Source organism: Tauraco erythrolophus, chromosome 2 (assembly GCF_009769465.1).
Source record: "Tauraco erythrolophus isolate bTauEry1 chromosome 2, bTauEry1.pri, whole genome shotgun sequence".
NCBI lineage: Eukaryota > Metazoa > Chordata > Aves > Musophagiformes > Musophagidae > Tauraco > Tauraco erythrolophus.
Window position 1 is genome coordinate 94,071,283 of NC_141466.1, and position 25,792 is coordinate 94,097,074.

At 38.4% G+C, this 25,792-nt stretch overlaps 1 protein-coding gene across 4 annotated transcripts in view; it reads left to right on the forward strand.

The window, feature by feature from the left end:
* Positions 1-20,952, forward strand: part of SPAST (spastin) — a 39,195-nt gene extending 18,243 nt beyond the window's left edge. For all 4 annotated transcript variants that reach the window (XM_086631608.1, XM_086631610.1, XM_086631609.1 and 1 more), the window contains 13 exons: positions 344-531; positions 1,493-1,626; positions 1,956-2,049; positions 6,651-6,725; positions 7,988-8,059; positions 8,594-8,669; positions 9,197-9,288; positions 11,072-11,151; positions 12,010-12,052; positions 12,704-12,783; positions 16,165-16,235; positions 18,165-18,205; positions 19,867-20,952. In XM_086631608.1, the coding sequence (XP_086487734.1) occupies positions 344-531; positions 1,493-1,626; positions 1,956-2,049; positions 6,651-6,725; positions 7,988-8,059; positions 8,594-8,669; positions 9,197-9,288; positions 11,072-11,151; positions 12,010-12,052; positions 12,704-12,783; positions 16,165-16,235; positions 18,165-18,205; positions 19,867-19,989 (1,169 nt within the window). In that variant the 3' untranslated portion in view covers positions 19,990-20,952. The remainder of the gene's footprint in view (positions 1-343; positions 532-1,492; positions 1,627-1,955; positions 2,050-6,650; positions 6,726-7,987; positions 8,060-8,593; positions 8,670-9,196; positions 9,289-11,071; positions 11,152-12,009; positions 12,053-12,703; positions 12,784-16,164; positions 16,236-18,164; positions 18,206-19,866) is intronic.
* Positions 20,953-25,792: the final 4,840 nt, after the last annotated feature.

The window sequence follows — 25,792 nt, forward strand, 5'->3', positions numbered from 1 at the left end:
ATTTTTAGGAGTTCTTTGGAAGGAAAATTTTCTAGCCTGTGTTCCGTCTTCTTATGTCTTAAGGAATAGATCATGTTCTTCCTGTGTTACAGGACTTAGCCATCTCCAGCTTTTCTAAGATGGCCAACTAGTGTTTGTTTTGAGAGCTCCTAAAACTTCAAAACTTAACTTTAGGAGAAAGCTGCAGTTAATGTCCCCTGAAATGTACTAAACCTCTTTAAAAACTTCTATTATTCTGCTATAATACTGTATTATATGTGTCAACAATACTGTCTTCAAGTTAGAATTGATGGTAAAAGTATGGCTGCTGAAAATGTTCTCATGACATTGGTTTTCTTTATAGAAAGTGGAGCGGTTCCGAAAAAGAAGGATCCCTTAACACACACGAGTAATTCCCTTCCTCGTTCAAAAACTGTTGCAAAAACTGGATCCACAGGCCTTTCAGGTCACCATAGAACACCTAGCTACAGTGGGATATCATCATCTTCTGTGTCTAGACCAGCACCTAATTCTGCAGCTTCAACGCACAAGGTATGGTGAGGATAAATATAGCAGTATACGCTTGGAAAGTCAATGTAAATGCTATGACAAGCTTCGGATTTACTGCCTTTATTGCAGTATTATAGTAGCAGAAAGTTTTTCGAAAAAAAACCCTAAACCCCTGAATTTTTGGCCAGGCTTTTTGAGCTAGGCTGCAGAGTGGATTTCAGAAATCGGGGGACATTGCGTGGCTGCATAGGCAAACGGATTGTAAGTGAAAAAACCTCTCTTACTCCAGAACTATGGATTTTCTCCCCACGTGTTCCTTCTCTTACAAAACATGCCTGCACAGGTTGTATTGCAACCACATTGAAAAGCAAATTATGGTTAGATTGAGACTGAAATACAAAACTAAGTCCTACAGTAGTAAGACAGAAAATTACTGTGTTTCTTTTGACCCATCTCTTTCCCTTCCATTGTTATTCCTCCCTGCTACTCTTGCAGTAAAGTAAAACAAAGAGCAGAATGATTGGAACATAAATGTGGTTAAATGTCATTGCTGCTATAATATGAAGGCTTTTAAGTGGCCTATTATCAAAGTATGACACCAGTAGAAATTCTTGCTTGTAGGTATTGAGAATCTGAAACAGTTTGTGATACTCTATTTTGCTCTATTTCTACAGTGCGCTGGGGGGAAAATGCTGTGGTTAAATAGTGAATTTTTTTTTTTTTAAAAAAAAGGACAAAAAACCCCAACCACCCAAGCAACAACAACAAAAAACCCCAACCCAAACAAAATCAAAAACTCTCTCACCACTGGAGCCTAAGATTTTCTACCTGTGGCCGAATATGATAGTATGATTTGTAGCAAAATACAGCATCAGAATATCTGGTGTTTGTTAATGTATTAGGTTTTATGAATGAAACGTAGAAGTAATTTTGTTAATAGAATGCTTTAAAAGTATCAACTTGGGTTTTTTGTTTGTTTTTTTTTTTTCTCTCCCCTCTCCAGGCTGCTCCTAAAAATAGCAGAACAAATAAGCCTTCTACTCCTACCACTGCTCCTCGAAAAAAGAAAGACTCGAAGATATTTAGAAATGTCGACAGTAATCTTGCTAATCTTATCCTGAATGAAATTGTTGATAGGTTAGTCTGAAGAAAAATAGGCTTTTCAGTGCTGAAAACCAGTTTTTTGTTCAGTACAGTCTTGATCCACTTGGAATGGACTTATAGTTTGTTTTGGGTTTTGGAGGGATTGTTTTGGGTTTGATTTTTTTTTTTTTGGTTGGTGTTACTTTGGCAAAAGGATGAAAATTCAAATCAGAAATGCTTATCTTTTTAAATCCTTAGCAATGTAAGTTGTAGATTTCCTCAAAAGGGTTCTGTATAAATAGTCAAATGCATGAAATTAGTCAGCTGCAGCTGAAAAAGAGTATCTCATTGTTAGACTAATTAGTATTCCATTTCTTTGTTAGTGGGCCAGCTGTCAAATTTGATGATATCGCAGGGCAGGAACTGGCTAAACAAGCTTTGCAAGAAATTGTTATTCTTCCTTCTCTTAGACCTGAGGTAAGCAACTGAGTGTTGTTATCAGTCTGTGACAAAATCAAATAAATGTATTGTGCTTCACACATGAAGTGGTGATTCTTGAATCCTGTGTTTACTGATTATTATCAGTAATCTGTGAAGGGGCTTGGAACTAGATGATCTTTAAGGTCCCTTCCAACCCAAACCGTTCTATGATTCTACGATTGCTATTGATAGTTGTGCAGTGATAGCTGTCTTGGAAAAGGAGAATGAAGAATTTATGTGTTAAAATACTATCATGAAATTTCTTGTCTTCTGGCTAGTCAATGTTGGAGAAAGTGGCTGAGGCAAGAGCTTAAAAAAACAAAAACAAACTACAACCCCCTAAAAAAAGAAATTAAAAAAAAAAAAAAAATCCTGGAAATTTGTAAGGCAGACTGTTTCAGATAGCTATAGCTGTGTTCCAACCCTATGTGGACATGTAAAGGACAAAGCCCAGAACTGGAAGAGTGAAACAGATGAGATTCGTATGGGTAAATTAAATCATGACGCTATCTGGTTTGAAAAATATTAAATTGGTATTGTGGTCATGTTCTCTGTGTGAGTGTTGATTAGACATTCTGAATAGTCTGTTCACAGCAAGAGAGGATGCAAAGAAGTGTCGTGAACAAGCAAGTACATCGAGGTGTGTAACATTTGAGAGCAGATTTCCTCTTTACTTGGCTGAGTGGAAATTGGTCATTTAGACTTTTATTTTATTTATCATAGGTACCTCAGCAACTCTGCCTAGATTCAGGTCTGGTCCGTATACTACCGCAATTTTCCGAGCCACTTTTTAAAAAAATTAAATTGGCTATTTTTTAAAGATGGACTTGCTAAAAGTTGCTGGACTCTTGCAGAAATTGCATGCAATCATTTACTGCGGTACTGATTATTCAAGCAAAATTGCTATTTGTTTGTTTGCTTGTGGGTCTCTTGTCACATTGATGGGTGACTGGGGTTGCTCTGTGGCCACCTTCTTTCCTTTAATGCAGTTTCTGTTTTTGAAGTGTCGCAGGGAAGAAACCCTAAACCTGGCAGAGCATCATAGAAATACTAGACCTGAGGAGAACAAAGCTTTGGCATCACATATGCATGCTCTGGTATTCTTATGCAGAAGAAAAATGTCATTGTACTGTCTCTGTTATTACAGTGCTTTAATACATCGAGTTTGTTGTTCAGCAGCACTAATACAGTGAGCTGGGTGGGAAGGACTTTTGAGATGTGAGGCTTGGAATAATTATGACTCTTTCTCAATAATAGTTTATATTTTCTTAATGTCTTCTTGGTGCTACTGTAGCTAGCAATGGTCCTGACCTTGGTGTACGTTGAGAAATAACAAGGGCAGAGAATCTTCCAAATTTTTAAATGTTCCTTGGAAGAAAATAGATGTGGCTTATTCCTTGTGAATTTCACTCAGAGGGTGGTGACGCAGTGGAACAGGTTGCCCAGAGAAGTTGTGGATGCCCCATCCCTGGAAGCGTTCAGGGCCAGGTTGGATGAGGCTTTGGGCAACCTGGTGTAGTGGAGGGTTTCCCTGCCCATGGCAGGGGGGTTGGAACTAGATGATCTTTGAGGTCCCTTCCAACTCTAACCATTCTATGATTCTATGATAGATGTGGCAACTATAGAGGAACATTTAGTAAATTAAATAGTACTTCATTTGTAATCTTAATGAGTTTTGAACTCAAATTCATATTTTAACAAACCAATTAATGGTATTTTGGTAGGAGAACAAGAGTTTAGGTGAATAAACAGAAAGCACTGGCTGCAACCATTCCAGCAATAAGATGCTAATAAAGTGGTAGCAATTAGTTCAGACCACGTTTAGTACATTTAGCCTGTTAACAAGAACTTTAAAAGCTTAGCGTGTCTCAGTGATAAATGGCAGTTGCAGCTGAACTGTGTAGGTGACATACAAGGTGAAGGGAGAGTTGTAGATTTGGTCTGGACTGTCTGAAAATGGTGGAACTCGTGAAGTATGATTCCGAAAGAAAGGAGGCAGGCAGGAGATGCGCATGGTGGTGTGCAGCATGGAAAGCAGAAGCACTTGGAGAACGTGGTCTTCAAAAAGGGCAACAAGGAAGACCCAGGTAACTATAGACCTGGGTCTATAGTGACCTTCAAAAAGGGCAACAAGGAAGACGCAGGTAACTATAGACCTGGGTCTATAGCAATCATCAAAAAGGGCAACAAGGAAGACCCAGGTAACTATAGACCAGTCAACCTCACCTCCATCCCTGGAAAGATAATTGAACAACTTATCCTTGGTGCTGTCTCTAGGCATATCAAGGATAAGAGGGTCATTAGGGGCAGTCAACATGGCTTCACTAAAGGGAAGTCGTGCTTGACAAACCTGATAGCCTTTTATGAGGACATCACCCAGTGGGTGGATGATGGTAGAGCAGTGGACGTGGTCTATCTTGACTTCAGTAAAGCATTTGACACAATCTCCCACGGCATCCTCAGAGCTAAACTGAGGAAGTGTGGTCTGGATGATCGGATAGTGAGGTGGATTGTGAACTGGCTGAAGGATAGAAGCCAGAGAGTAGTGGTCAATGGGACAGAGTCCAGTTGGAGGCCTGTATCCAGTGGAGTCCCTCAAGGGTCGGTACTGGGACCTGTATTGTTCAACATATTAATCGATGGTTTGGATGAGGGAATAGAGTGCACGGTCAGCAAGTTTGCTGATGACACTAAACTGGGAGGAGTGGCTGACACACCTGAAGGCTGTGCTGCCATTCAGAGAGACCTGGACAGGCTGGAGAGTTGGGCGGGGAGAAATTTAATGAAATACAACAAGGGCAAGTGTAGAGTCTTGCATCTGGGTAAGAACAACCCCATGTACCAGTACAAGTTGAGGACTGAACTGTTGGAGAACAGCACAGGGGAAAGGGACCCGGGGGTCCTGGTGGACAGCAGGATGACCATGAGCCAGCAATGTGCCCTTGTGGCCAAGAAGGCCAATGGCATCCTGGGGTGTATTAGAAGGGGTGTGGTTAGTAGGTCCAGAGACGTTCTCCTCCCCCTCTAGTCTGCGCTGGTGAGGCCGCATCTGGAATATTGTGTCCAGTTCTGGGCCCCTCAGTTCAAGACGGACAGGGAACTGCTTGAGAGAGTCCAGCGCAAGGCCACAAAGATGATGAAGGGAGTGGAGCATCTCCCTTATGAGGAAAGGCTGAGGGAGCTGGGTCTCTTTACCTTGGAGAAGAGGAGACTGAGGGGGGACCTCATTAATGTTTATAAATATGTAAAGGGTGACTGTCATGAGGATGGAGCCAGGCTCTTGTCAGTGGCATCCAATGATAGGACAAGGGGAAATGGATATAAGCTGGAACATAGGAGGTTCCACTTAAACACAAGGAAGAACTTCTTCCCAGTAAGGGTAACAGAACACTGGAACAGGCTGTCCAGAGAGGTTGTGGAGTCTCCTTCTATGGAGATGTTCAAAACCCGCCTGGACGCGTCCTTGCGTGATCTGATCTAGGGAGTCCTGCTCCGGCAGGGGGATTGGACTAGATGATCCTTTGATGTCCCTTCCAATCCCTAACATTCTGTGATTATCCAGGTTAAAACACTGCAATACAGTTGTAACATAGGTGGTATGTATTAGTGAATAGGATCATGCTGGATAACTATTGTTAGTTATCAAATAAAGTTAAGCACAAACAAAATGCTGTGAATGATTAAATAATAGAGAAAAGGTGTGTTGGTTGGTCATCTTGGAAATGCTACACTGGTAATGGAGCCATTTGTTATCATGGATATTGTGGAAAGGAGTGCCTGCCGAGAGTGGTGTTTAGGTGTGGTGTGCATGTAAATAAGAGGCTCCCTACTATTCCTTTTGGTTGTTTGTTGGAATTACTGGAAGCTGGAATGGAGGAGTGAGTGTGAGACCAAAAGAGGAACTCCGAAACTCTTGAGGAAAGTGGTAAACACAAAGCACTGGGGAAAACAGGCTACGGAAATAAGTAAGAGAGGTACTCTATGAGAATTTGTAGATTTGCTTGCTGTGATGCTACATATATGATGGATACAATTTAATATTTTAGGAAAGATGAATCCAATGTGAAGTGAGAGGCAGGAGATGATTATCAGTAGCATTTAGAGAGAGTAGGTGGTTGTTAAGTAATATTTTAAATAGTTTTGGTCAAAGCTTGTCTTCTCAAGTTTCATTTAATTAAAAAAAAAGAGAAAGATGAAGGAGTTCTTCCATAAGCAGTTAGTAGGAACTTTGCTCTAACTCTCCTACTACACACCTGAGTTCCCTCCTTTTTAAATGGAATTGATGCTTTAAATTTGTTAGGCTGATCTGTCTTATGGAAAGTTACTGCCTTTTATACTGTGTGAGAGAGAGAGAGAGATCTCACAGTGTGTCTATGCACAGAACGATTATAATGTAATTTAACTGTTGTGTATGAAACAATGGTGACGTCTATTAGGTCAAATTAGTAATAGAATGCAGTTCTCAAAACCTGTGCTATTGTACTGCTACTATTGCTACTACTGCTAGCCAGCGAGCCATTCCTCAATTGTAAACCGTTTTCTTATGGAGGTAAATCAACATTTTCTTTGAAGGTAACTTATGATGATGTACTTGTCAGTTATTTACAGGACTTAGAGCTCCTGCACGTGGATTATTGCTGTTTGGCCCACCAGGAAATGGGAAGACAATGTTGGTGAGAAAATCACTTCAGTCATGAGTTGGTGGGCTTAAAATGTAACTGTGAGGGGTGGCTTCCAGTTTGGGTGTTGCAGTAATAAACAGTGTATTCTTCCTGGATGTGTGTTATGGCATCAATTTAAGACAAAACTGCAACATTGTTCTTAACTGTGGATTTTATGAGGAGGGAACTGCTAAACTGTTCTCTATTTAATTCTGTTCAGTATCGCAAGTAATGTTTTAAAACTTAAACCAGCAAGTCCAAGTGTCATTTTCAGACAGAGTACAAGTAACATGGTTAATTGTTTGTGTATAGCAGTGATTAATCACCAGTGGTTTGCTTTCCACTAAAATATACTGGGAGTGCATTTCGGAAATGGGGAAGCAGCATAGTAGCAAGGAAGGAGGTTGTCTGACTTCCACGCTGCTATGCAAGGAGCATAAGCACTGTGGAACTGTCTGTCTGCTGCTTGTTTTCTCAGCCTGATGTGCTGGGTTCGGGGAACTGGAGGGAAATGGCTATGCATCAGCTGGGGAGCATCGCATGTCCTGATGCAGCTGAGCCAGACACATGGTCCTGCATCACATGGCATGGCTGCAGCTGCACGCTCCCTTTGCTGATGCTGAGGTTGGGTGAGCTCTGAAGTGCAGGAGTGTGAATGCTGAGCAGCTCGCTTTGCCTCATCAGTTATGTTTCACGTATTGGAACATAAATGCTAATCACAAAAATTAAACTGTGTAACTAGGGAATCATAATTACTTGAATATGGTGAAACTGTTAAAGAAGACGGTACTCTGTATGAGCATTCTGGCAGAACCGATTCTTTTTCCTAGCTTTCCTCTGAAAACAGTTTTTGTATGTATAGGGTATGGAGGAAAAAATAAATCATAATTTTTAATGTGATTTGATCCAACTGCTAACCTAAATACCACCCTAAGTTAGTTAAAATCATTTCAGATGTCTACTCAGGATACACTGGAAGGAGCTGGAGATTTGTGTTCTTCAGTAAGCCAGTTGTAGTTGGCTGTGGAGAGATGTGATTAAAGAAGTCTAAGGGAATCTGGAAATTTCTCTAGTGGTTCAACCACTTATTTGTTCTTATTTGTAAGTGGCCTGTACCGAAGTTTTCTGTAGCATCTACAAGGTGTTCCTTTTGAAGGAACAGGGGTTTTCAAAATTGTCAATCAGGACATGAGCACTAGCTACAGAAGCAGGGAGGTATCTTCAATGTGATATTTTAAAAAGTACTTTCTTTTTTTTTTTTTCCTCCTTCCTAGGCCAAAGCAGTTGCTGCAGAATCAAACGCTACTTTCTTTAATATAAGTGCAGCAAGCCTAACTTCAAAATATGTAAGTAGCAAATTATATTGATCTGAAAATACACATACTGTAATTGGGGCTTAAAAAGGCCAGAGACTTCTGATGAGTCCCTGGTGAACTCTTAGCCTATAGTGAACATAAAGTGTTAAAAAAGTGACTTATGAGGTAAAAATTTTGGTTTGTGTCTGTGATAACTCAATGTCAAAGGCTTTTGCAGTTCAGGATGATTTTGGCTGTCATATAGATAAGTGGTTGTAAGTTTTTTTTTTTTTTTTTTTCTTTTTCAAAAGTCAATGAAGTGGGTCCCATCTCCCTTTCACTCTGCTAATTTAGGCACCAAAGTCTCTTGACAACTCAGTTGTGATCATAAGTGAAGTTGTAATGTTTCTTTTGATACATAAACAATACTGTGGTATGTAATACTGAACTAGTGATAATCCGAGTGTGTGTGAATGGACTGTGTGTGGTTGGTTATCAGCAAGATTTTCTGAAGGTTCTTACGCTAGTTTTCTTTTAATAAACACTTTCTAAACCCCTTCCAAAAAGAGTTTATTGTTGTTTTAGGTGGGTGAAGGGGAGAAACTGGTGCGTGCTCTCTTTGCAGTAGCCAGAGAACTTCAGCCTTCTATAATTTTTATTGGTAAGACCTTAAATGTTGTTGACTTTTGTGTATTTTCTTAAATATTTTGACCCATTAAATTGGAATAATCAGGTAAACTTGTTTGGGTAATTCTGCAATGTGGAGCAAGTCTCAAGTACGACCTGCTGGCTAATTATTAGTTGCATATAGAGCATGTTAGATTACTCTTATGTTATTTAATTGGTGTTAATAGTGGGAAGAAATGCCCTCAAAACCACAAATGCTCTACTACTTTTATAGAGTAAGTCCTTTTAGGTATTAAACTTCAAACATGAAAATGGATTTTGCTTGTCCTGAGTTCCAGTTTATTATCAGCAGGACTTTTTTCTATCATCTGTGGTTGGTGTTACGTATTCAAAGGACAACACATTTATACAAGATTTTAAACTTCACTAAGATCTGCCTGTCTCCTAAATAATAAAGATCTGATCTGTCTTGTTGGAGCCCTATGTTAGCAAAAGAACTTAGACAAATATGAAGGTTTTAGTGTTGTACACTTAATTAAGATGTGTTTCTTTGTTTTTTAGATGAAGTTGATAGCCTTTTGTGCGAAAGACGAGAAGGTGAACACGATGCTAGTAGGCGTCTAAAAACAGAATTTTTAATAGAATTTGACGGTGTAAGTACTTAGTCTTGGGTATTGCTTGATTTAGCTGAATTGGCTGATGTAGTAGGTGCCAGTACAAGCTACAGATGAAGCACAAATAGGATTTGGCTACTGGGGCTTAGCTCTGTCCCCCTCTGTCTTCCGCCTTGGTTGGAAAACAGCATTTTTCTTTTGCTGTTAAGTTTTCATCTGCTTACTGTAGTATTCTGGATAATTCAGTCTGGGGTGAAGGGTAGTAATCTGGAGATGAGATGAAATAATGGATTGAAAGACTCTGGCCAGAGAAGAAAGGGTAACAAATGACAATAATAAAGGAGCTGTGAGAACAAGTGTTCTTACAGGGCAAGAGGAACGCTTGAGGGTTAGGCAGAGTTGAATCCTTGTTTGCAATTGCGTGTTTTGGTGAAGCGCATCTCTTCACTCTGGCAAAGTGAAAGAAGATTAAATGGCTTTTGAGTAGTGTTTTTCTGCTTTTTGAGGGATATGTGTCACGAAAGCATGCGCTGCCAAGGCATAAGGTGAGACTTGAGGGATGAGGATTTCAAACTGACTAGTTCAGACCATGGGTATACACAGCTCTGACACATCACAAGGATTAATTTCTGTGTTAATACGCTTTTTACTGAGCTATAATTTTTTTCTTGGCATCATTACCTAAAGATGGCAGGATACAGTAAGAGTATATTTAATAGCATGTATGTAATACCCAGGAAAAGGACCTGGGTTTCATAGTTTGGGTGCAACAAATGAATATCAGAATTTTTTTCTGCCACACAGCACTGTTTTATATTGAACAATCTTAGTTTATATTCCGCTAGCATAGCAGAATATTGCTACAGTGGTGAAGCAACACTAATGAGGTACAGGAGAAGACAACTGTATAGAGAGACAACAAGATCAGGAAAAACTTCTCCAAAGTGGGATCAATCAGGATGAGTAATGCAGTGTCACAATGATGTGTGGAAATTACTACACACACACACACACAGTTTTCTCTTGAAATTAAAGGGGAAAATTAAGCATAATTAGTATGTTAGCAAACTTTGGATCAAAGTGTAACTATATTATACAATATTTTTGTGGAACTCTCTGGACTGAAGTCTGGGAAGAATTGAACACTAGGGAAATAATAACGATTGTCTGATACCCACATGTTTTCTCTGAAAAGAGAAAAGTAAGTCTCCATATTCTTGGGTATAAAATCAAGCCTTGCAATTGAGTGAATTGGGGGGAAAATGACTATGTCTGTGTACTATTGAATAACTTCTCGTTTTGATTACTAGCTTGTTGTGAGACTCGTATTAGATGAATCTCTGATCTGATTTAGTGGTTCTGGCTGTATGTTAGTCTAAAGTTTTGGTTCTCCTTTTCTCTGTAGGCTTCAAAACAATGTTTGGCATTAAAACCCACAACAGCAGAAAGTCTCTGGCTTTTTAAACCTAATTACCTCTGGATGACTAAACTTCTGAGTGCTTTTTGTAGTCTCAGTTTTCTCCAGCATTGTAGCATGCAATTCCACAGCAACGTTTGTACTCTTGCAAGACTCTTTTCAAGCAGCATAACTAGGGTGTAATGTCCTGTGTTTACATTCTTTCTTTTTTTTGTTTTACTTTTTCCTAGTTTGACTTTACATTTATCTAAAGAATGTTTTAAAGCTAACTGCATGGAAAAAAATAAAAAGCACCTGCAGTAAGATCCTATCAGTGTTCTGAATTCATGACAAGTCTCTAACTGGTCATGATGTATTACAACTCGATGTAAACTAAAAGCTGTCTTACCTTCCTGCGTTATGTAGGTGCAGTCTTCTGGAGAGGACAGAATACTTGTGATGGGAGCAACAAACAGGCCACAGGAGCTTGATGATGCCGTTCTTAGGTATCAAGATGTCTCTTCCTTTGTTTGAATACAATATCATGACATTCATTACAAAAAGCAGGTTTTGCTACTTCATGTCTTGGTTGTTTTAAGTTTTGGAATAAGTAGCAAAAGCTGTTTGGCAAGGTTAAATTATTTAACATCTCAAAGAGGTGCCTGTCTTTTCTCTTTTGGGATACACCTGCACAAGCATAATGGCCTTGGAATTGTCTAAACCAGCAGTAGCTGCTGAGACCAAGTCAGCATTTTGTAACCCTCTTGCATGTTATATGTTGGTTTTTTGATTATTTGGATCTCAATGGCAGGATGAGGGAAAAAATTTGAGCAGTGAATTCTAGTATTTCTCCTCTGAGAATGTTGGACTTCTGATGTCCCATGCAATTATATATTTTGCTGTAGATTTTCCTTAGGATTTTTTAGGTGTAAGTTGACTTACTTTCTTCTCTTTTCGTTCTTGATTGAGGAAAATACGCCTGTCAGCACTGTCTGAACAAATAAAACACATTTTTAATGATTCAAAATATTTTTTTTGTGTGTGTACAATGAAGAGATACTTTATTTTGTTGCTGGTAGTCAGTGGTATTTCTGCCTTTAGAGTATTCCCTCTCTGGGAGGAGTCTCTTAACTTCAAATAAGAGTAAGATGACACCAGTGGCTCGTGCATATTGTTTGTTCGGTTGTTGTGGGTTTTTTTTGTGTGTGTGTGTTTTGGTGTTTTTTTTCTAAATCTGTAGTTCTGCTCCCTAGAATTTGATGATGTAAGTGAAATTTTGACATTTATCAAACGAAATGTTGGTTCTGTGTGCACTAAAAAGTCATAAAAATGTGTATGTATATATGTTGTGGTTTTTTTTCTAGACGATTCACCAAACGGGTATATGTGTCTTTACCAAATGAGGAAGTAAGTATTGTTTTCCATGCATTTTCTTCATTTTAAGATTTATTTTTTCTTTTTAAAAAAAATGAGTATAAAATATATTTCATACGCTATTGTTAACTTGCCCTAGTGGATAACTACAGTTCTGTGAATTAACTTCTGGTCCAGCTTGGCCATATACACTGTGCTTTAATTCTAGTGACTATCTTAGGTTTTTGCAATTTTTTTACACATGATAGTAGCAAATCTGGTAGTAGCTACTCAGTATTTCTTGGCTAGTGAGGTGTTGCTTACATACTGGCAGGCACAGACAAGTCTGAAGTAGGGCTTGCAGGAGCACGGTTGGCGGGCTGGGGAAGAGTGTTTATTGAAAAGATGAAAGTAGCTATCTTAAATTAATGTTTTTCAGCTCAGCAGCACACCAGGGCTTTTGATGAGGATTCTAAAGTAGTATTCTTGAAGCAGTCTGACCCTTGATCTCATTATTACCAAATTCTTATCTCTTCCCCTGAAGACAGTGTAATGTACAGTCTAATCACAGAAGCACTATAGGCAAGTTTAAACTAGTGAAGCACAAAAGCTAACCTGACAAACACATAGTTTTGTTGTTGCAACAGAATTTTAAGTGTACCCTGAAAATGAGTTTTACATCTGGTTAATCTATCTTCTTTTCAGACAAGATTGATTTTGCTAAAAAATCTTCTAAGCAAGCAAGGAAGTCCATTGACCCAAAAAGAGTTGGCACAACTAGCTAGGTAAGTATTTTGTAACTATACTAAATACATATACTCATCTACTGCATTTGTTCAGACTATTTTATTCATTTAAAATATAACTAATATAAATCATCAGATAGTGACAACACTAGCTGAGAACAAATTGCACATGTTTTGGGAAGAAGGTCTCCTATGAGGCTGTATGAAAGTGTTTTTATATATTCTTTTTATTTTATATACGTATATATATATGCTTGTTTTTTCCATATACAGCCTGGATGGGTTTCTGTTCTTGCAACATGCTTATTGGTGCTTTTTTTTTTCTGAGGAGGAGGAAGGGGGATGCCTATCTCCATGCACCCCCCCAAGCAGTCCAGCTCTGCTCCCTGATGCGAAAAGATAGTACCAGTTTTGCACTTGGCATCCATTTCAGCACAAAAGCAACTTTTCTTTGCTTGTCGTTGCTAAGTTTGTTGAAGTTATTACTAACATAGTAGAGCAAGCACTGGGCAATTTTAAATTCTTTTCAATTTCATATTTGCTTGGGAAAATGTGGGTTAAATGCCCTTCCTGTTATGAAACTAAGTTCGTTTATGTTTTTCATCATTAAGATTGACACAGTACTGCTGATTGACACCTTAAGAAATTAAATGTAAGGGGTGTGAAGGAAGACAAACTAAAAAACAGGTAGAGCACCTAGGGCAGGAAGGAATGAAAACAGCGTGAGATATCAAAAATATGTGGACAGGTGTACTTCAGTCTGTTTCTGTTTATGGTAGTACACAGGAGGTGAGTACACTCTTGGATGTAGCATTTGTCAGCCTCTTAGTAATATTAAGAAATTTGATGTATAATCCAACAGAACAAATTCTCTCTGTACTTGAAGGATGCTAGCTCAGGTCATATTTAGGCGGCAGTAATAGCTAACTGGAGGAAAAGACAGTGTCTTGGATTCTAACTGCAAATTTATGAACCAAATTACAAATGCAAATTAAGTACACTCTTTTTAAAGGGTTTAGACAAAATGTAAAAGTTGAGGGTCTTGCCCGCTTCATCTACCATCTTTCTTTGTTTCGAAAGAGATAGACGAGTCACAGAATGGTTTGGGTTGGAAGGGACCTTAAAGATCATCTAGTTCCAACCCCCCTGCCATGGGCAGGGACACTTTCCATTAGACCAGGTTGCTCAAAGCCTCATCCAGCCTGGCCTTGAACACTTCCAGGGATGGGGCATCTACAGTTTCTCTGGGCAACCTGTTCCAGTGCCTTGTCACCCTCAGAGGGAAGAATTTCTTCTATACATCTAATCGAAATCTCCCCTCTTTCAGTTTAAAGCCATTGCTCCTTGTCCTAACACTATATGTCCTTGTAAAAAGTCCCTCTCGAGCTTTCTTGTAGCCCCTTTAGGTACTGGAAGGCTGCTAGAAGGTCTCCCCAGAGCCTTCTCTTCTCCAGGCTGAACAATCCCGTTTCCTTCTGGAAAGGGCCCATGTTTTCCCTAGTCCTCCTTTTATCACTGACATACCTATAGAAGTTTTTCTTGTTGCCGTTGATGTCCCTGGCCAGATTGAATTCTATCAGGGGTTTAGCTTTCTAACCTGATCCTGGCCACTCAGACAATTTCTCTGTATTCCTCCCAGGCTACCTGTCCCTGCTTCCACCCTCTGTAGGCTTCCTTTTTGTGCTTGAGTTGCTCCAGGAGCTGCTTCTTCCATGCAGGCCTCCTGTGTTTTTGCCCAACTTCCTCTTTGTTGGAACGCACCACTCTGAGCTTGGAGGAGGTGATCCTTGAATATCAATCTGCTTTCATTTTGTGTTCCTTTACTGCTCTGCAACTTTTCTGTAAACTACAATAGAATTAATGATCTCCAGAAGCCTGAGCTATGAAGATCTTGTTGCAGTCAGCTGCTGCTCTACAAGCTGGGTGGGGTCTTTTAGTTTTGAATTTTTCTTTCAGTAACCCTTACTACTTCTTTTCACTTATATTGGCAGTATGTATTGGTGACTTCCTGGTTCAGTGGAGGCCTTTAATCTGCAAAATATTTAATTGGTTAACTTGGAAATTAAGTCTAATTCTGGAAAAGCTCCCATAGAGATTGGGTCCTTGGTTTGATATTTTTTTTTTTTTCCCTTTGGGGGTTCTGATGATTTGGATGATCTGTATGTCTGCTAGTCTTATGGTAGAAAAAAAACAAACCCCGGTAGGTAATGCAATTAATCTTTTCCATTCACTTATAGAATACCTGCATGCTTACACTGTATTACTTCCCAAATCAATGGGAAGTGTGTGCAAGATATACTTACAGAACCTGTTTCTTTCTGAATAAGGACCTGTCCGCTGTATTTCACTTCCGAGCTGAATTATAATTCTTATTTGAAGCTACACGTGTACAGTGTTGAGGCTTCTGCAGAGAGCTTGAGCCACAGACTCAGTGGCTACGTGAAGTCCCTCAGTTGGTTCTCAGTCATTAGCAATTACAGATTTGGGCTTTAATGTTAGAATGAGTTGGTGAGTCAGACTTAGCTGTGCTAGAGATCATGTTCCATGTGTAAACTATAGGAGACTGTTTCAGTACTCTGCCAAAATGCAGACTAAATTCGGAGAGTTGAGAAGCTTGCCAAGTACTTTGAGATTATAGTTTATCTGTTACCGAACCTTCAACGCTGAAAAAAGTCTTCCACCAGAAATAGTGCTATCTGTACTGTAACTGGCTAAGCAAAGCAGTGCTGCTTTTCAGATGTGTATTTACTCTTCTGTATTAGTAGAAATTTTTACTTCTAGAGTCCACTGGTCAACTGCTGCCATGGCTTTCCATTAAGGACATTTAAGGGCATGCTGCAAAACTATGACTCATCTTCAAAATCAAACACTGCTGTTAGATTTTTAGTAATGCCTGCTTTTGCCCTTTTTTCTGTCTCTCGTGTCAACTAAAAGTGCACATAGCTTTATGCAGAAAACTGGTCATGTGACACATCATAATAAATGTGTGGTATTGGGGTTCTTGTTGGGTTGGTTGGGTTGGAGGAGTACAGGCCAGTTGAGTTTTTGGTGTTACATTTACCTATGACAAATGGTTACTAAGTAGTGGTAGGGCTTTCTTGTAACAGAAATAGTAAATGTGCTTGAGATGAGTTTTCTTCTACAGATCCAAGTTGGTTGCTATCTTTTTGCTTTTCCTAGAATGTTCTTTTGAGACTTGAATTCTGTACTTTAAAAATTTAATCTGGGAAAGACTTAAATATAGATCACTTACATTGAATACACTTCTGATTTATTAAACTTGCAAAACAACATCAAAATAATACTTCCTCTAATTAACATTTTAATAATCTGCAATTAAATTGATATGGTTTGAAGCTGGTTTTGTGTTTTGTTTTTTTTTTCTTTACTCCATTCCACTGGCTTTTCCATTTGATAAAGAATGACAGATGGATACTCTGGAAGTGATTTAACCGCATTAGCAAAGGATGCAGCGCTGGGCCCTATTCGAGGTAAGCTGCATAGCTTTTTATTTAGGTTTTGAAAAAACTCAGTGACCTTGGTATTAGAGATACTGTATTTTCCTATATTTGTAATTCTTAAACCTCTGAAATTAAGCTTTTTAGATTTGATTTTGGTCCATTCCTTGTAACAGCATCTTTCTGAGACTTACTTTACACAAAACCCTCCGTTACCTCCATGTGTAACAGTCAATTTCTGTATCTTAAGAGGAAAGCAGGGTGAAGTGTTTTTCACAGATTTGTGGATTTTTTTAATTAGCGCATCTTTCCTGGGCTGGTGTCAGTTCTGTTGTATCTAAATTTATTACTTGAATAGCAATCTCTGCATTATTTGTCTGTAAAAGTGAGCTCTTTCAAGCTTCAAGGAAGGAATTACCAAAACAAGCTTTTTTGTGGTGGTTTTTTTTAGATATGGTTTGAATGGCATAGCTTTTTTATTTTTAAATCTTCCTAATGTTGAATTATGATCCAGATGACAATTGTGAATCAAGTAGAGTTGTACCTATATTTGTTCTTCCTCTGACTTTTCAAACTTAGAAAAAAAATATGATTTTAATGCAAAGTGAATACTCCCTCCCTCTCCCTCCCCACCCTGCTCCCCCCCCTCCCCAAAAAAAAACAAACCACCAAAAAACTCTAACCCTAACAGCTCCCCCACTTTTTCTGTTTTACTAGCAAGTTATTATATGTCCAGTAGCCACATCTGAAGGGGACGATTTTGTTTAGTGGACATCAGTAGTGTGAATTTGTGAAGAAAAGACTGTGAAGATTTCATGTTAGCTTTCTGTTTGCTCTTCTGTTGTCCTACATGACAGAAGGGTAGTAACAAGGCAGCGAGAGCAGAAGTGTTCTGTGGTATCAGCCTATTACATGTAAATAAAAGTTGTTGCAACTGTTTTAAGTGGTTTATGGGGAGAAGTCTGTGCATGTTTTGTGGGTGTGTTTGTTTTGTTGTTTTTTTTTTTTTATTGAGTCAAAAATCCTATAGCATGCAGTTTCAGCGGTGCACGCTATCTCTGTGAAAGCAGCTGCTGGAAAGTAATGTTTTTTTTACCCCGTTACTTTCAGCCATTGAGATTGTGAGGCACATCTTCCAAATCACAAGAGACATTGTGTCTTCTAAAACTTTGAATATATTTATGTAGAGTGGTTGAATTAATAACGTATGCATGTAGGAATGCAGGCTTTACTTTGCTGACAGATCACTTCACATGCAAGTCCATTTTGAGAAGAGACCATGAAATATCGTGCAACCTATATCTTCCACCTGGTCTTGGCTTCCATATAAAACAATTTATTTTTCTGTAATGTTTTTTAGTGTCAGCCTTGCCAATCCTGCCTAGATTCTTTTTCTTGCACCCTCAGAGCAAAAAGTTTGCTGTAATATGTTGATACCGTAACAATATTGCAAGTTAAAAAAAAAAAGTAAAATGTTCAAGAATACAGGAATGATTAGATCCCATCAGTACTGCATAGGGCAAGAATCACTCCTGTGTGCCCTGCCTGATTTTATTTCTGTAACCTTGGCTGATGGTACCTTTCTGTTTACAGAAAATCGTGCATGTTTGAGGGGTAGAGGGGTTGTATGTACCAGGAATAACATGGGGGAAGGCAGCTCTGTTGAGCTTGCGTTCTTTTCCCCATACTTCAGAAAGAAGTAGTTCTGCTACTACTTTGTACTGTATCTGCAGTGATTGAGTGTGGGAGCAGCCTGGTTGGGGAGCTGATAAACAGGGAAGGAGGAGGTAAAAACACCATTTTCCTTTCTGTACAGGAGATTATGTTGAAGCGGAGAGGTATGATTTTTAGCTGTAGGTCTTTTGGTTTTTTTCAGAATAAAAGTGCTTCTAACATGCTTTAGTTGTCAGAAGTGATGAAAGTTTTCTTATGAAACTCACTGATCTTCCTTTATTTTTACAGAATTAAAACCAGAACAGGTGAAGAACATGTCTGCCAGTGAGGTATGCTGTTCTGGCAGTTGTATTTTCCCCTTTGAATAGAATGCATGCTCACCACAAACTTTTATGGTCCCTTTATTTACACAAAGTGTCATACAAAATACCTAGCATAATTTGGGGGGGCTTTTTAATTTCTTCTTCATTGAAGAAAATTATTTACAAATAGTGATTGAGAAGAAAATCTGTCCTCAGATGTCTGAGGTTCTTTGTGTGGTTTGTTAGTTATCAGGCTTAAGAGCACCTCTTTTTCCGATAGTAAGTCTCTGCTGTTCTTAGTTTCACCTGACTGTCCTATTTTTCCTTTCACACTGAATTGCAACTTGATCTGTTACCTGTCAGATGATGTCAGAGACCTGGCGTTTATTTTCTTGCAGCGTTACTCCCCCAAAACATTCCGAAAAGTATAATATCAAATGATTTATTGGACTTTCACCCTCCAGCCCCGTCTTTATATGAAGCAAGTCATCTTAGGGAGAACCTCTGAGGGATTTTAAATCAGATTTGTTTGTGTATATGTGTAATACTTAGATTCATTCACATGGACCATCATAAAGAAAAAAAAAAGTGCCTCACCACAAATTGCATCTGTAAACATCAAAAGAAAAGGAAGAGGTTGGTCGTGTGTATAAAAGTTTTTGTTCAAATGTGTGTGCATGTCACAGTTATGTGTAGGGGAAAATGAAGCATAATTTAATTCCCCTGTTGCTTTCCATGTTTAGTCTGAGATCATGGCTAAGGCTATGATAAGTTGAAAGGATTTGTTGCAGGAAGATGGGGACATCTGTGAGAACTTGCTGTGAATGCAAGTTTACCTCCAATGGCCTATATACACGAGTCCCAAAGAAACACGAGGAATCTTGTCCAATTATAATGTTAATACCCCTTTAATAACGAGACTGCTTGTTCCACACACTTTGGTTATCTCCCATCATGTCTGGGCATTTCTCTATATGGGACATGTCTGCTTATAATAAATATGTCCTCAGCAAACAACTGAAAGGCATGTGTTGAGTGAGAGAGGCAGGATAATTGGGATTACTTGGCTGACAGCGTACGATGGTCTGAACACAGTTGTAATAAGGGTGGGAACTTTCAGTGCCTTACTCTCCTGGTATGTGGAGAGAGGTATGCCATAAGGGTCTTTAAAAATCTCATGTCTTACTCTCTACTCAGTTCTGTACCCTCATATGCACCTGCTGGCACCACCTAGTGAAACAGGAAGTCATAACACAATCTCATGGGATTTTAAACAACAAGGCAGGTGTTAACAATCACCAAACGTTAGTTTATTAAAAATAGAAAATACCGATAGTCTTCAAATTACAAGATTCTTGCATCAGGTCATAGAATCATAGAACAGCCCAGGTTGGAAGGGACCTAGAAAGATCATCTGGTCCAACCTTTCATGGGAAAGGGAGCCTAGATGAGTTTATCTAGCACCCTGCCCAATCACATTGTGAAAACCTGTAGTGCTGGGGACTCTACCATGTCCCTGGGGAGGTTGGGCCAGGGAATGACTGTTCTTACTGTAAAAAAATTCTTATATCCAGATGAAGCACTCGTAGAATACATTTTGTTCAAAGTGAATACCGAAGTACTTGTTGAATAAACTACTGAAGTACATAAACCACTTGTGGTCCTGATGTCTTTCACTTTTTCTTTAGATGAGAAATATCAAACTCTCAGATTTCACTGAGTCTTTGAAGAAGATAAAGCGCAGCTTGAGCCCTCAGACCCTGGAAGCATATATTCGCTGGAACAAGGACTTCGGAGATACCACAGTGTGAAACACTACTTGAAGCGAAACAAAGTGCTGCCTAAGGAGCAGTTGATACAGACTACTGGAAAGCAGCCAGAGTTTACAGGACTTGACAGATCTTTAAGTATCTGCATTAAAACTTGAGATTAAAAAAAAATTACACAATGTGAAATGTGTTCCTCCAAGCCTCCTTGCCGTTTAGTGAGGATTTACACACTGTAAGTAAGAGCACAACAGGACTTGAGATAAGATTCCTAGCAATCTGATTATGGTTTGAACAATAATGTATGTATTTTGTTTCAGCTAGAAGGCTCTGATGATATTGATCATTGGAAGATCTTTTCCCTATGTTGTATGTGTGGGTGTTTTGGTTTTAATTTTGCCATGACATTGGTGTCTGGCTTTCTTCCTGATAACTACTAACTTAAAATTAGAAGTTTGTAAACTTTGGTTCAGTTTTTGACTTTTTTTATCCTTAATGTGCCAAATAAAACAGTTTCCCTATGCAGAGAGAAAGAACAGCATTGGGGAATTATGATTATTAAAATGTAAAAAGCAGCTGGTCTGTTATTATTTGTCTTTTCGTTTAGTTGTAATGTAACTGTATTGTTCGCAAAACAGTTTTAAAGAAGACCTTTGATAGCAGAACAGCAAAAAACCCCAACCCTATAAAACCATTTCAAACTGTCTTTAAAAAAAATAATAAATTACTAAAGAAAAAAAAGTAGACTAAGACATTCATTTACTGGCAGTATTTTCTCTTAATGCATTTTGTAATGCTTCCATTGGTAGAATGTTAGCTTAACGCTTATGGTGTACAACTGGAAGCCCAGCTGATGTTTGAGACAGTAAGTGATGCTATTTGTCAAGTTTCAGAAATGACGTGTTTCTACTCTGTGTTTTGGTCTGTTTATGGTAATTGAAAGTAAAATTTCCATTGTGATAATTTTTTTTTAATCTCCACATGTAAGCATTAAAATACAAGGCTACATGTTTATGTTTTTATAGCTTTCATATGTTTTGGTTTATATATTAAAGTATGAAACACTCAACTGATCTGCTTTTTTAAAAAGAAACTGCATCTTTGTACAAATACTTGGGTTTATTATATAAATTACAAGCTATTAAAAAAACAAACACTTTAAGTGATAGCCTTTAAATACTGTAATAAAGGAAGACATCTTTGCCTTTACTTCTAAAGGCGTGACATCTTGTTTACAAATTCTACATGGATTAAAAACACATGTTTGCAAGGCAGAACACTAGTTCCTTGTTAGAGCAGGTTTTTGGGGGGTTTGCTTTTTTTTAAGAAAAAAAAAAACCACACAACTCTCCCATCTTCAGTGATATTACAAAAATGTATATTGTTTACAGTTGTTGAAACTAAACTGAGTTATAAGCTTTGTTTGCTTTTGGTCTTAACAGAAAATGTTCTTGATTTTTCATTTAACTTATTTTTTTATTGATAGGAGTAAGTCAAATATTTCTGGGACTACTCACCTGAAAGTTGACTATAAATAATATATTTTATGTGTGTATATATATATATGAAAAAACCACCCTAGCTGATAGATGAAGTGTAAGTATAGTAATACCCAGAGAGGACTCTGCTCACTGCTTAGTATTGGGTACGAAATAGCAGAAACTGTGTCAAACTTTTGAGACACACAGATGCAATGTGTTTGGGATTCTGTTTTTTTTTGAATCAGAGACACTTTTAACTGATCTTAAGATTAAAAGCAATTAAGTAAGAGAAGATTGTGTTACACTAGTATGCCTTTTGAAATAGTCTAACCAAACCACTTCTAGTCTTCTAAGTGTATGACTCTCAAATGTATGTCTGATGTAAATGAAACATGTGACTTCCGTTCCCCTGATTCACATTCCTGGAGAAGTAAGAAATGCGAAAAGATTTCAGTTTCTTAAATCCAATATATTACCTGCTTTGCCTTAGTTCTGCCTTCAGTAGACTATCTCTGTTGTTGGAGATTCCTGGCTGACTTGATCCATGTTTGTCATAGACCTCATAGTGCTGAGCATGAATATTATCTGGCAGATGCTTATAAAACAGCTAAGAAAGGCCCTTGGTCTTCCTGTTCATAAAGCTTGTAAACTTTCCTTGAGATCCCTTGCAAACGAGAACTTTGAGGGTAACACTTCTGGTTTTGAGTGTTCCTAAATATTTGTTAGCAAACTCTTGTTTTCCTCCACTTAATTTTGAGGAATATACTGGCGTTTATCTCAAATACACACCTATTGACATGTGATAGGTACCTGAAATGGAGAGGTAGAAGTTCCCATCTGCTAAAACACCACCAGTATGCCCCACAAAGAGTCAGAAGTCTGAGCTGGCCCTTCAGAAAGAAAAGGGATTAGCCCTTTTGCTTCTTTGTGCTACCAGTTCCAGCTGAGAGAATCTGTGTGACTGGTTATCTGCGTTTTGGTTTTCTATTCTGCCCTGATTATTTTCTGTGTAGTGGATGAACTATAGCTCTATAAATTACTTCCAGAACACAGTAATAAGAACTTAAATTTTGCTCTGCACTTCAGTTTGCCCCACAGCTGCTGGATTTTTAGCCCATGTCCAAGTGCCGTTTGGTTCATAAATCGCCTTTAAAGGTCGGTCTTATGCTATTTTCTGAATAGTGTCTTTTAAGAATAATTCTGTTTCCCTTAAAGCATTATCTCCCATCTTCTGGTTTGTTGTTTTACATGTACTGAGTAAGTCCCAGGTCAGTGACTTTTCATCTATGTGTTGGATTAACTGTATAAAGGCAGATCTGGGAAAAAAACAAAACAAAACAGAAAAAAACAAGCAAACAAATACCACAAACTGAACATCCCCTGCCTCTTAAAAATCCACCTTAAAATACCTGTATTTCCTAAATCTGTGGTATTTTATATAGAACTCTGTAACTGTGTTTACCATAAAATCAGATTATGTTCTAATACAGTGTCTTGCATTAGGATAGGATAAGCAGGACAGCAGCTTGTGTCCTTTTAGCCTTTGCAAAGACTGGCAGTACATTAGCTCTCTGAACTGCCTTCCCCCCCAGTCTACCCACTGCTAATGAATGAGTGACTTGACCCACTTTTTTGGGGTGCTTAGGCAGCAGCATGTCTGGCCCTCTGCAAGTATGTTTTACTGACGTAGTGCAGCAATTACTGGAGGGACAAAAAAACCCAATAACCTTCTTCATGCGTATTTGCCTCTTTTTATTAAGCAAGAAACGCACCTTTTATCTTTGTGTGTTAGAAGAACAATGTCAGGCAGTGGGTTGCTGCTTTTGGTGGCATAATAGGATGGAAAAAGTCAAGCACTGTGTCATGCTCTTTCTTCCTTAAAATGAGAATCTGTGATGTGTTACAATGTTCCTTCTACTAATGTTGACTGTTCTGTAGAGTACACTAAACCTGTACAGGTTCTCTCCTTGCGGGGAAGACCAAACCAACTGAATATTAAAGATAAGCCTTAAATGAGGATATTGATGCACATGCAAGTCTCTGTCCTGTTAGTTTCTCAGACTTTGTACAGAGTTCAGTGTATCAGAAATAGACGTTCTGCCCCTGAGACATCATTACTGATCTACTCCAGAAAGCCAGTAGCTGTAACAGTTTTTTTGAGTAAGGTCCTGCAACTTACTTGATGTAGATAATTGATGTGATAGTAACACTTTAAAACTGAGCAGAATGGGATCTATGAACTGGTAAGGAATTTATTGTCACTGCACTAATTAGAGGCCACTGCTGATTTCACTGTTAGATGCTCTCAGATGTTTTTAAAATGACAGTTTTTATCCATACAACTTACTCAGACAATTAACCTTACCTTCTGGTGTAGAATAAATAGTATTTTTTCTATTCTAAGCAAGCAAGTTTTAGCACTGGTTGGCACTGCTGTCAAGTCCATCTTGTGAAATTTAAGTGCTTTTTACTGGGAATACTGAAGTCAGATATTCTGGCAAATTTAACTGAGACATCTCTTCTACAACTGGTATGGACAGCAGCCTTCTACTTAGGGCTTCCTTAACCACCTATGGTGAAACTTTGTGCCCTGGATTATTACAGTGCTTTCTTACCCAAGACGTGGATAACGTGTAGTTGTGCCTAAGACTTGCTTAACCTAGCTGCTCCAGTGCTTTAGTCATGCTTCTGCATGTTGCAGCTTTGGGAGGTGGCCAGTGCTATTGCAGGTCACAGATCTTCATTCGTTGTCTGTGGTGGTCTCAAGCTTTTGTGATGTTTTTAGTGTTGGGGACTTCTACCAGGTATCAAAAATGGAATGAAAAGTAGCAAGCAGGTAGAGAATGCAACTAGTTATCTAAGTCATTGTGCTAATTGTCACTGATTTTATTGTTAGGTTCTCTTGAGCTGCTATTTAGTGTTGAAGGATGTTGGTTTACTCACCTGCGTGAATTTTCATGCTTAGCATGATCTGAGATAGTCATTGACCAATGGATCAGTTATTTTCTTTTAGATCTTTTTCTTTAAACATTTTTTCCAGTATTTTTTCTTTTAAATATTGTAACTATAATTCCACAAGATGAGAAAGTTAAACTGTCGCTTCCTGCAAATACAAAATCATCTTCTGAAGTATGGAGAAATGTGTATTGTGTTTTTCCTGCTCCTCATCTAAATCGTTAACTGTCTTAGAGTGGAAACTGTTTACTTTGTCAATAACTACCTCCTGAGTTTGGCAATAATTGGCAAGGTATACGCTCCTCCAGTGGATTAAATACATTGGCTAAGCACTGTGGGTTCTTCAGAGTTGGCACTTTTGATTTGCAAATTCTTGACGTGATGTCTGGAAACTATGGTGATCAACCTCATTTTGCTAGAAGTCTTTCCTTGCTGAGGAAAAAGGTCAACATTCTTTGTAGTTGGTTAACACAGGCGTATTCTTCCAGGATGTTAGGGGTGTAGCCTCTCGGTTCTGCAGGGTTTTTTTAGCATTAGAAGGGGGGAAGAAAGCATTTTATCTAATACTCGCACACCTATCAAAGGGACTGGAAATATAGAAACTGGTTTTGCCACATGATTCAAATTTTTATTCATGTGAAGGGCTAGTCAGTATTTTTCAGAAATCTAGATTAAAGTGATAAAAAAACAAAGGTGGAGTCAAAACACTATGTCCCACCTCCATTAAATATGTTGGATGACTCCAGTCTGGGATGGGGTTAATTCTTGTATTTTGTTGTTTTGAAGCACTTTTGTTTCATTGTTAAGAATGTTTTCTGAAATGTTAAACGCCATTTTATTAATAAGCAATGTAAAAAAGCATGATGATCAGTCACATAGCTTTAGCTTCACAATAAAATGTTGCTTACTGTTCTTACTGTTGCATACTGCTTACTGTTCTTACTGTTTTCTTGTCTGTTTATCAGATAAAATGTCCAAAACTAAGAGCCTTTTCATTAAACCTGAAGCTTGTTTAATTGCTGCTGGTTCAAAAAAAATACAATTAAAAAATCAAGTGTGGTATACCAGATGATTGAACAATAAATATATGAATATCTCCTTTAGTTTCTAAAGGACATAACTCAGGTTCTTAAAACTAATGTAAACAGAAGTGCTGCTTCCAGTTTCAGCACATTTATTTAGGAAGTGAGTGCCTATCCTCCCATCCTAGTCTTGCTAAACCACAGTGAAAAACAGAAGGTTTCACGTAACTAATTCTGGCAGTGACAATGAAGTCCTGAAAATAGCTATTTGGAGCCAATTTACTTGATATCAAAATAGCACCTTTTCTTTTGCTGAGGGGAGAGTGCTGCTATTATTTCTGAAGTAACAATCTAAATTCTTCATTATTCCCATCTCCTTACTGTTTGTAA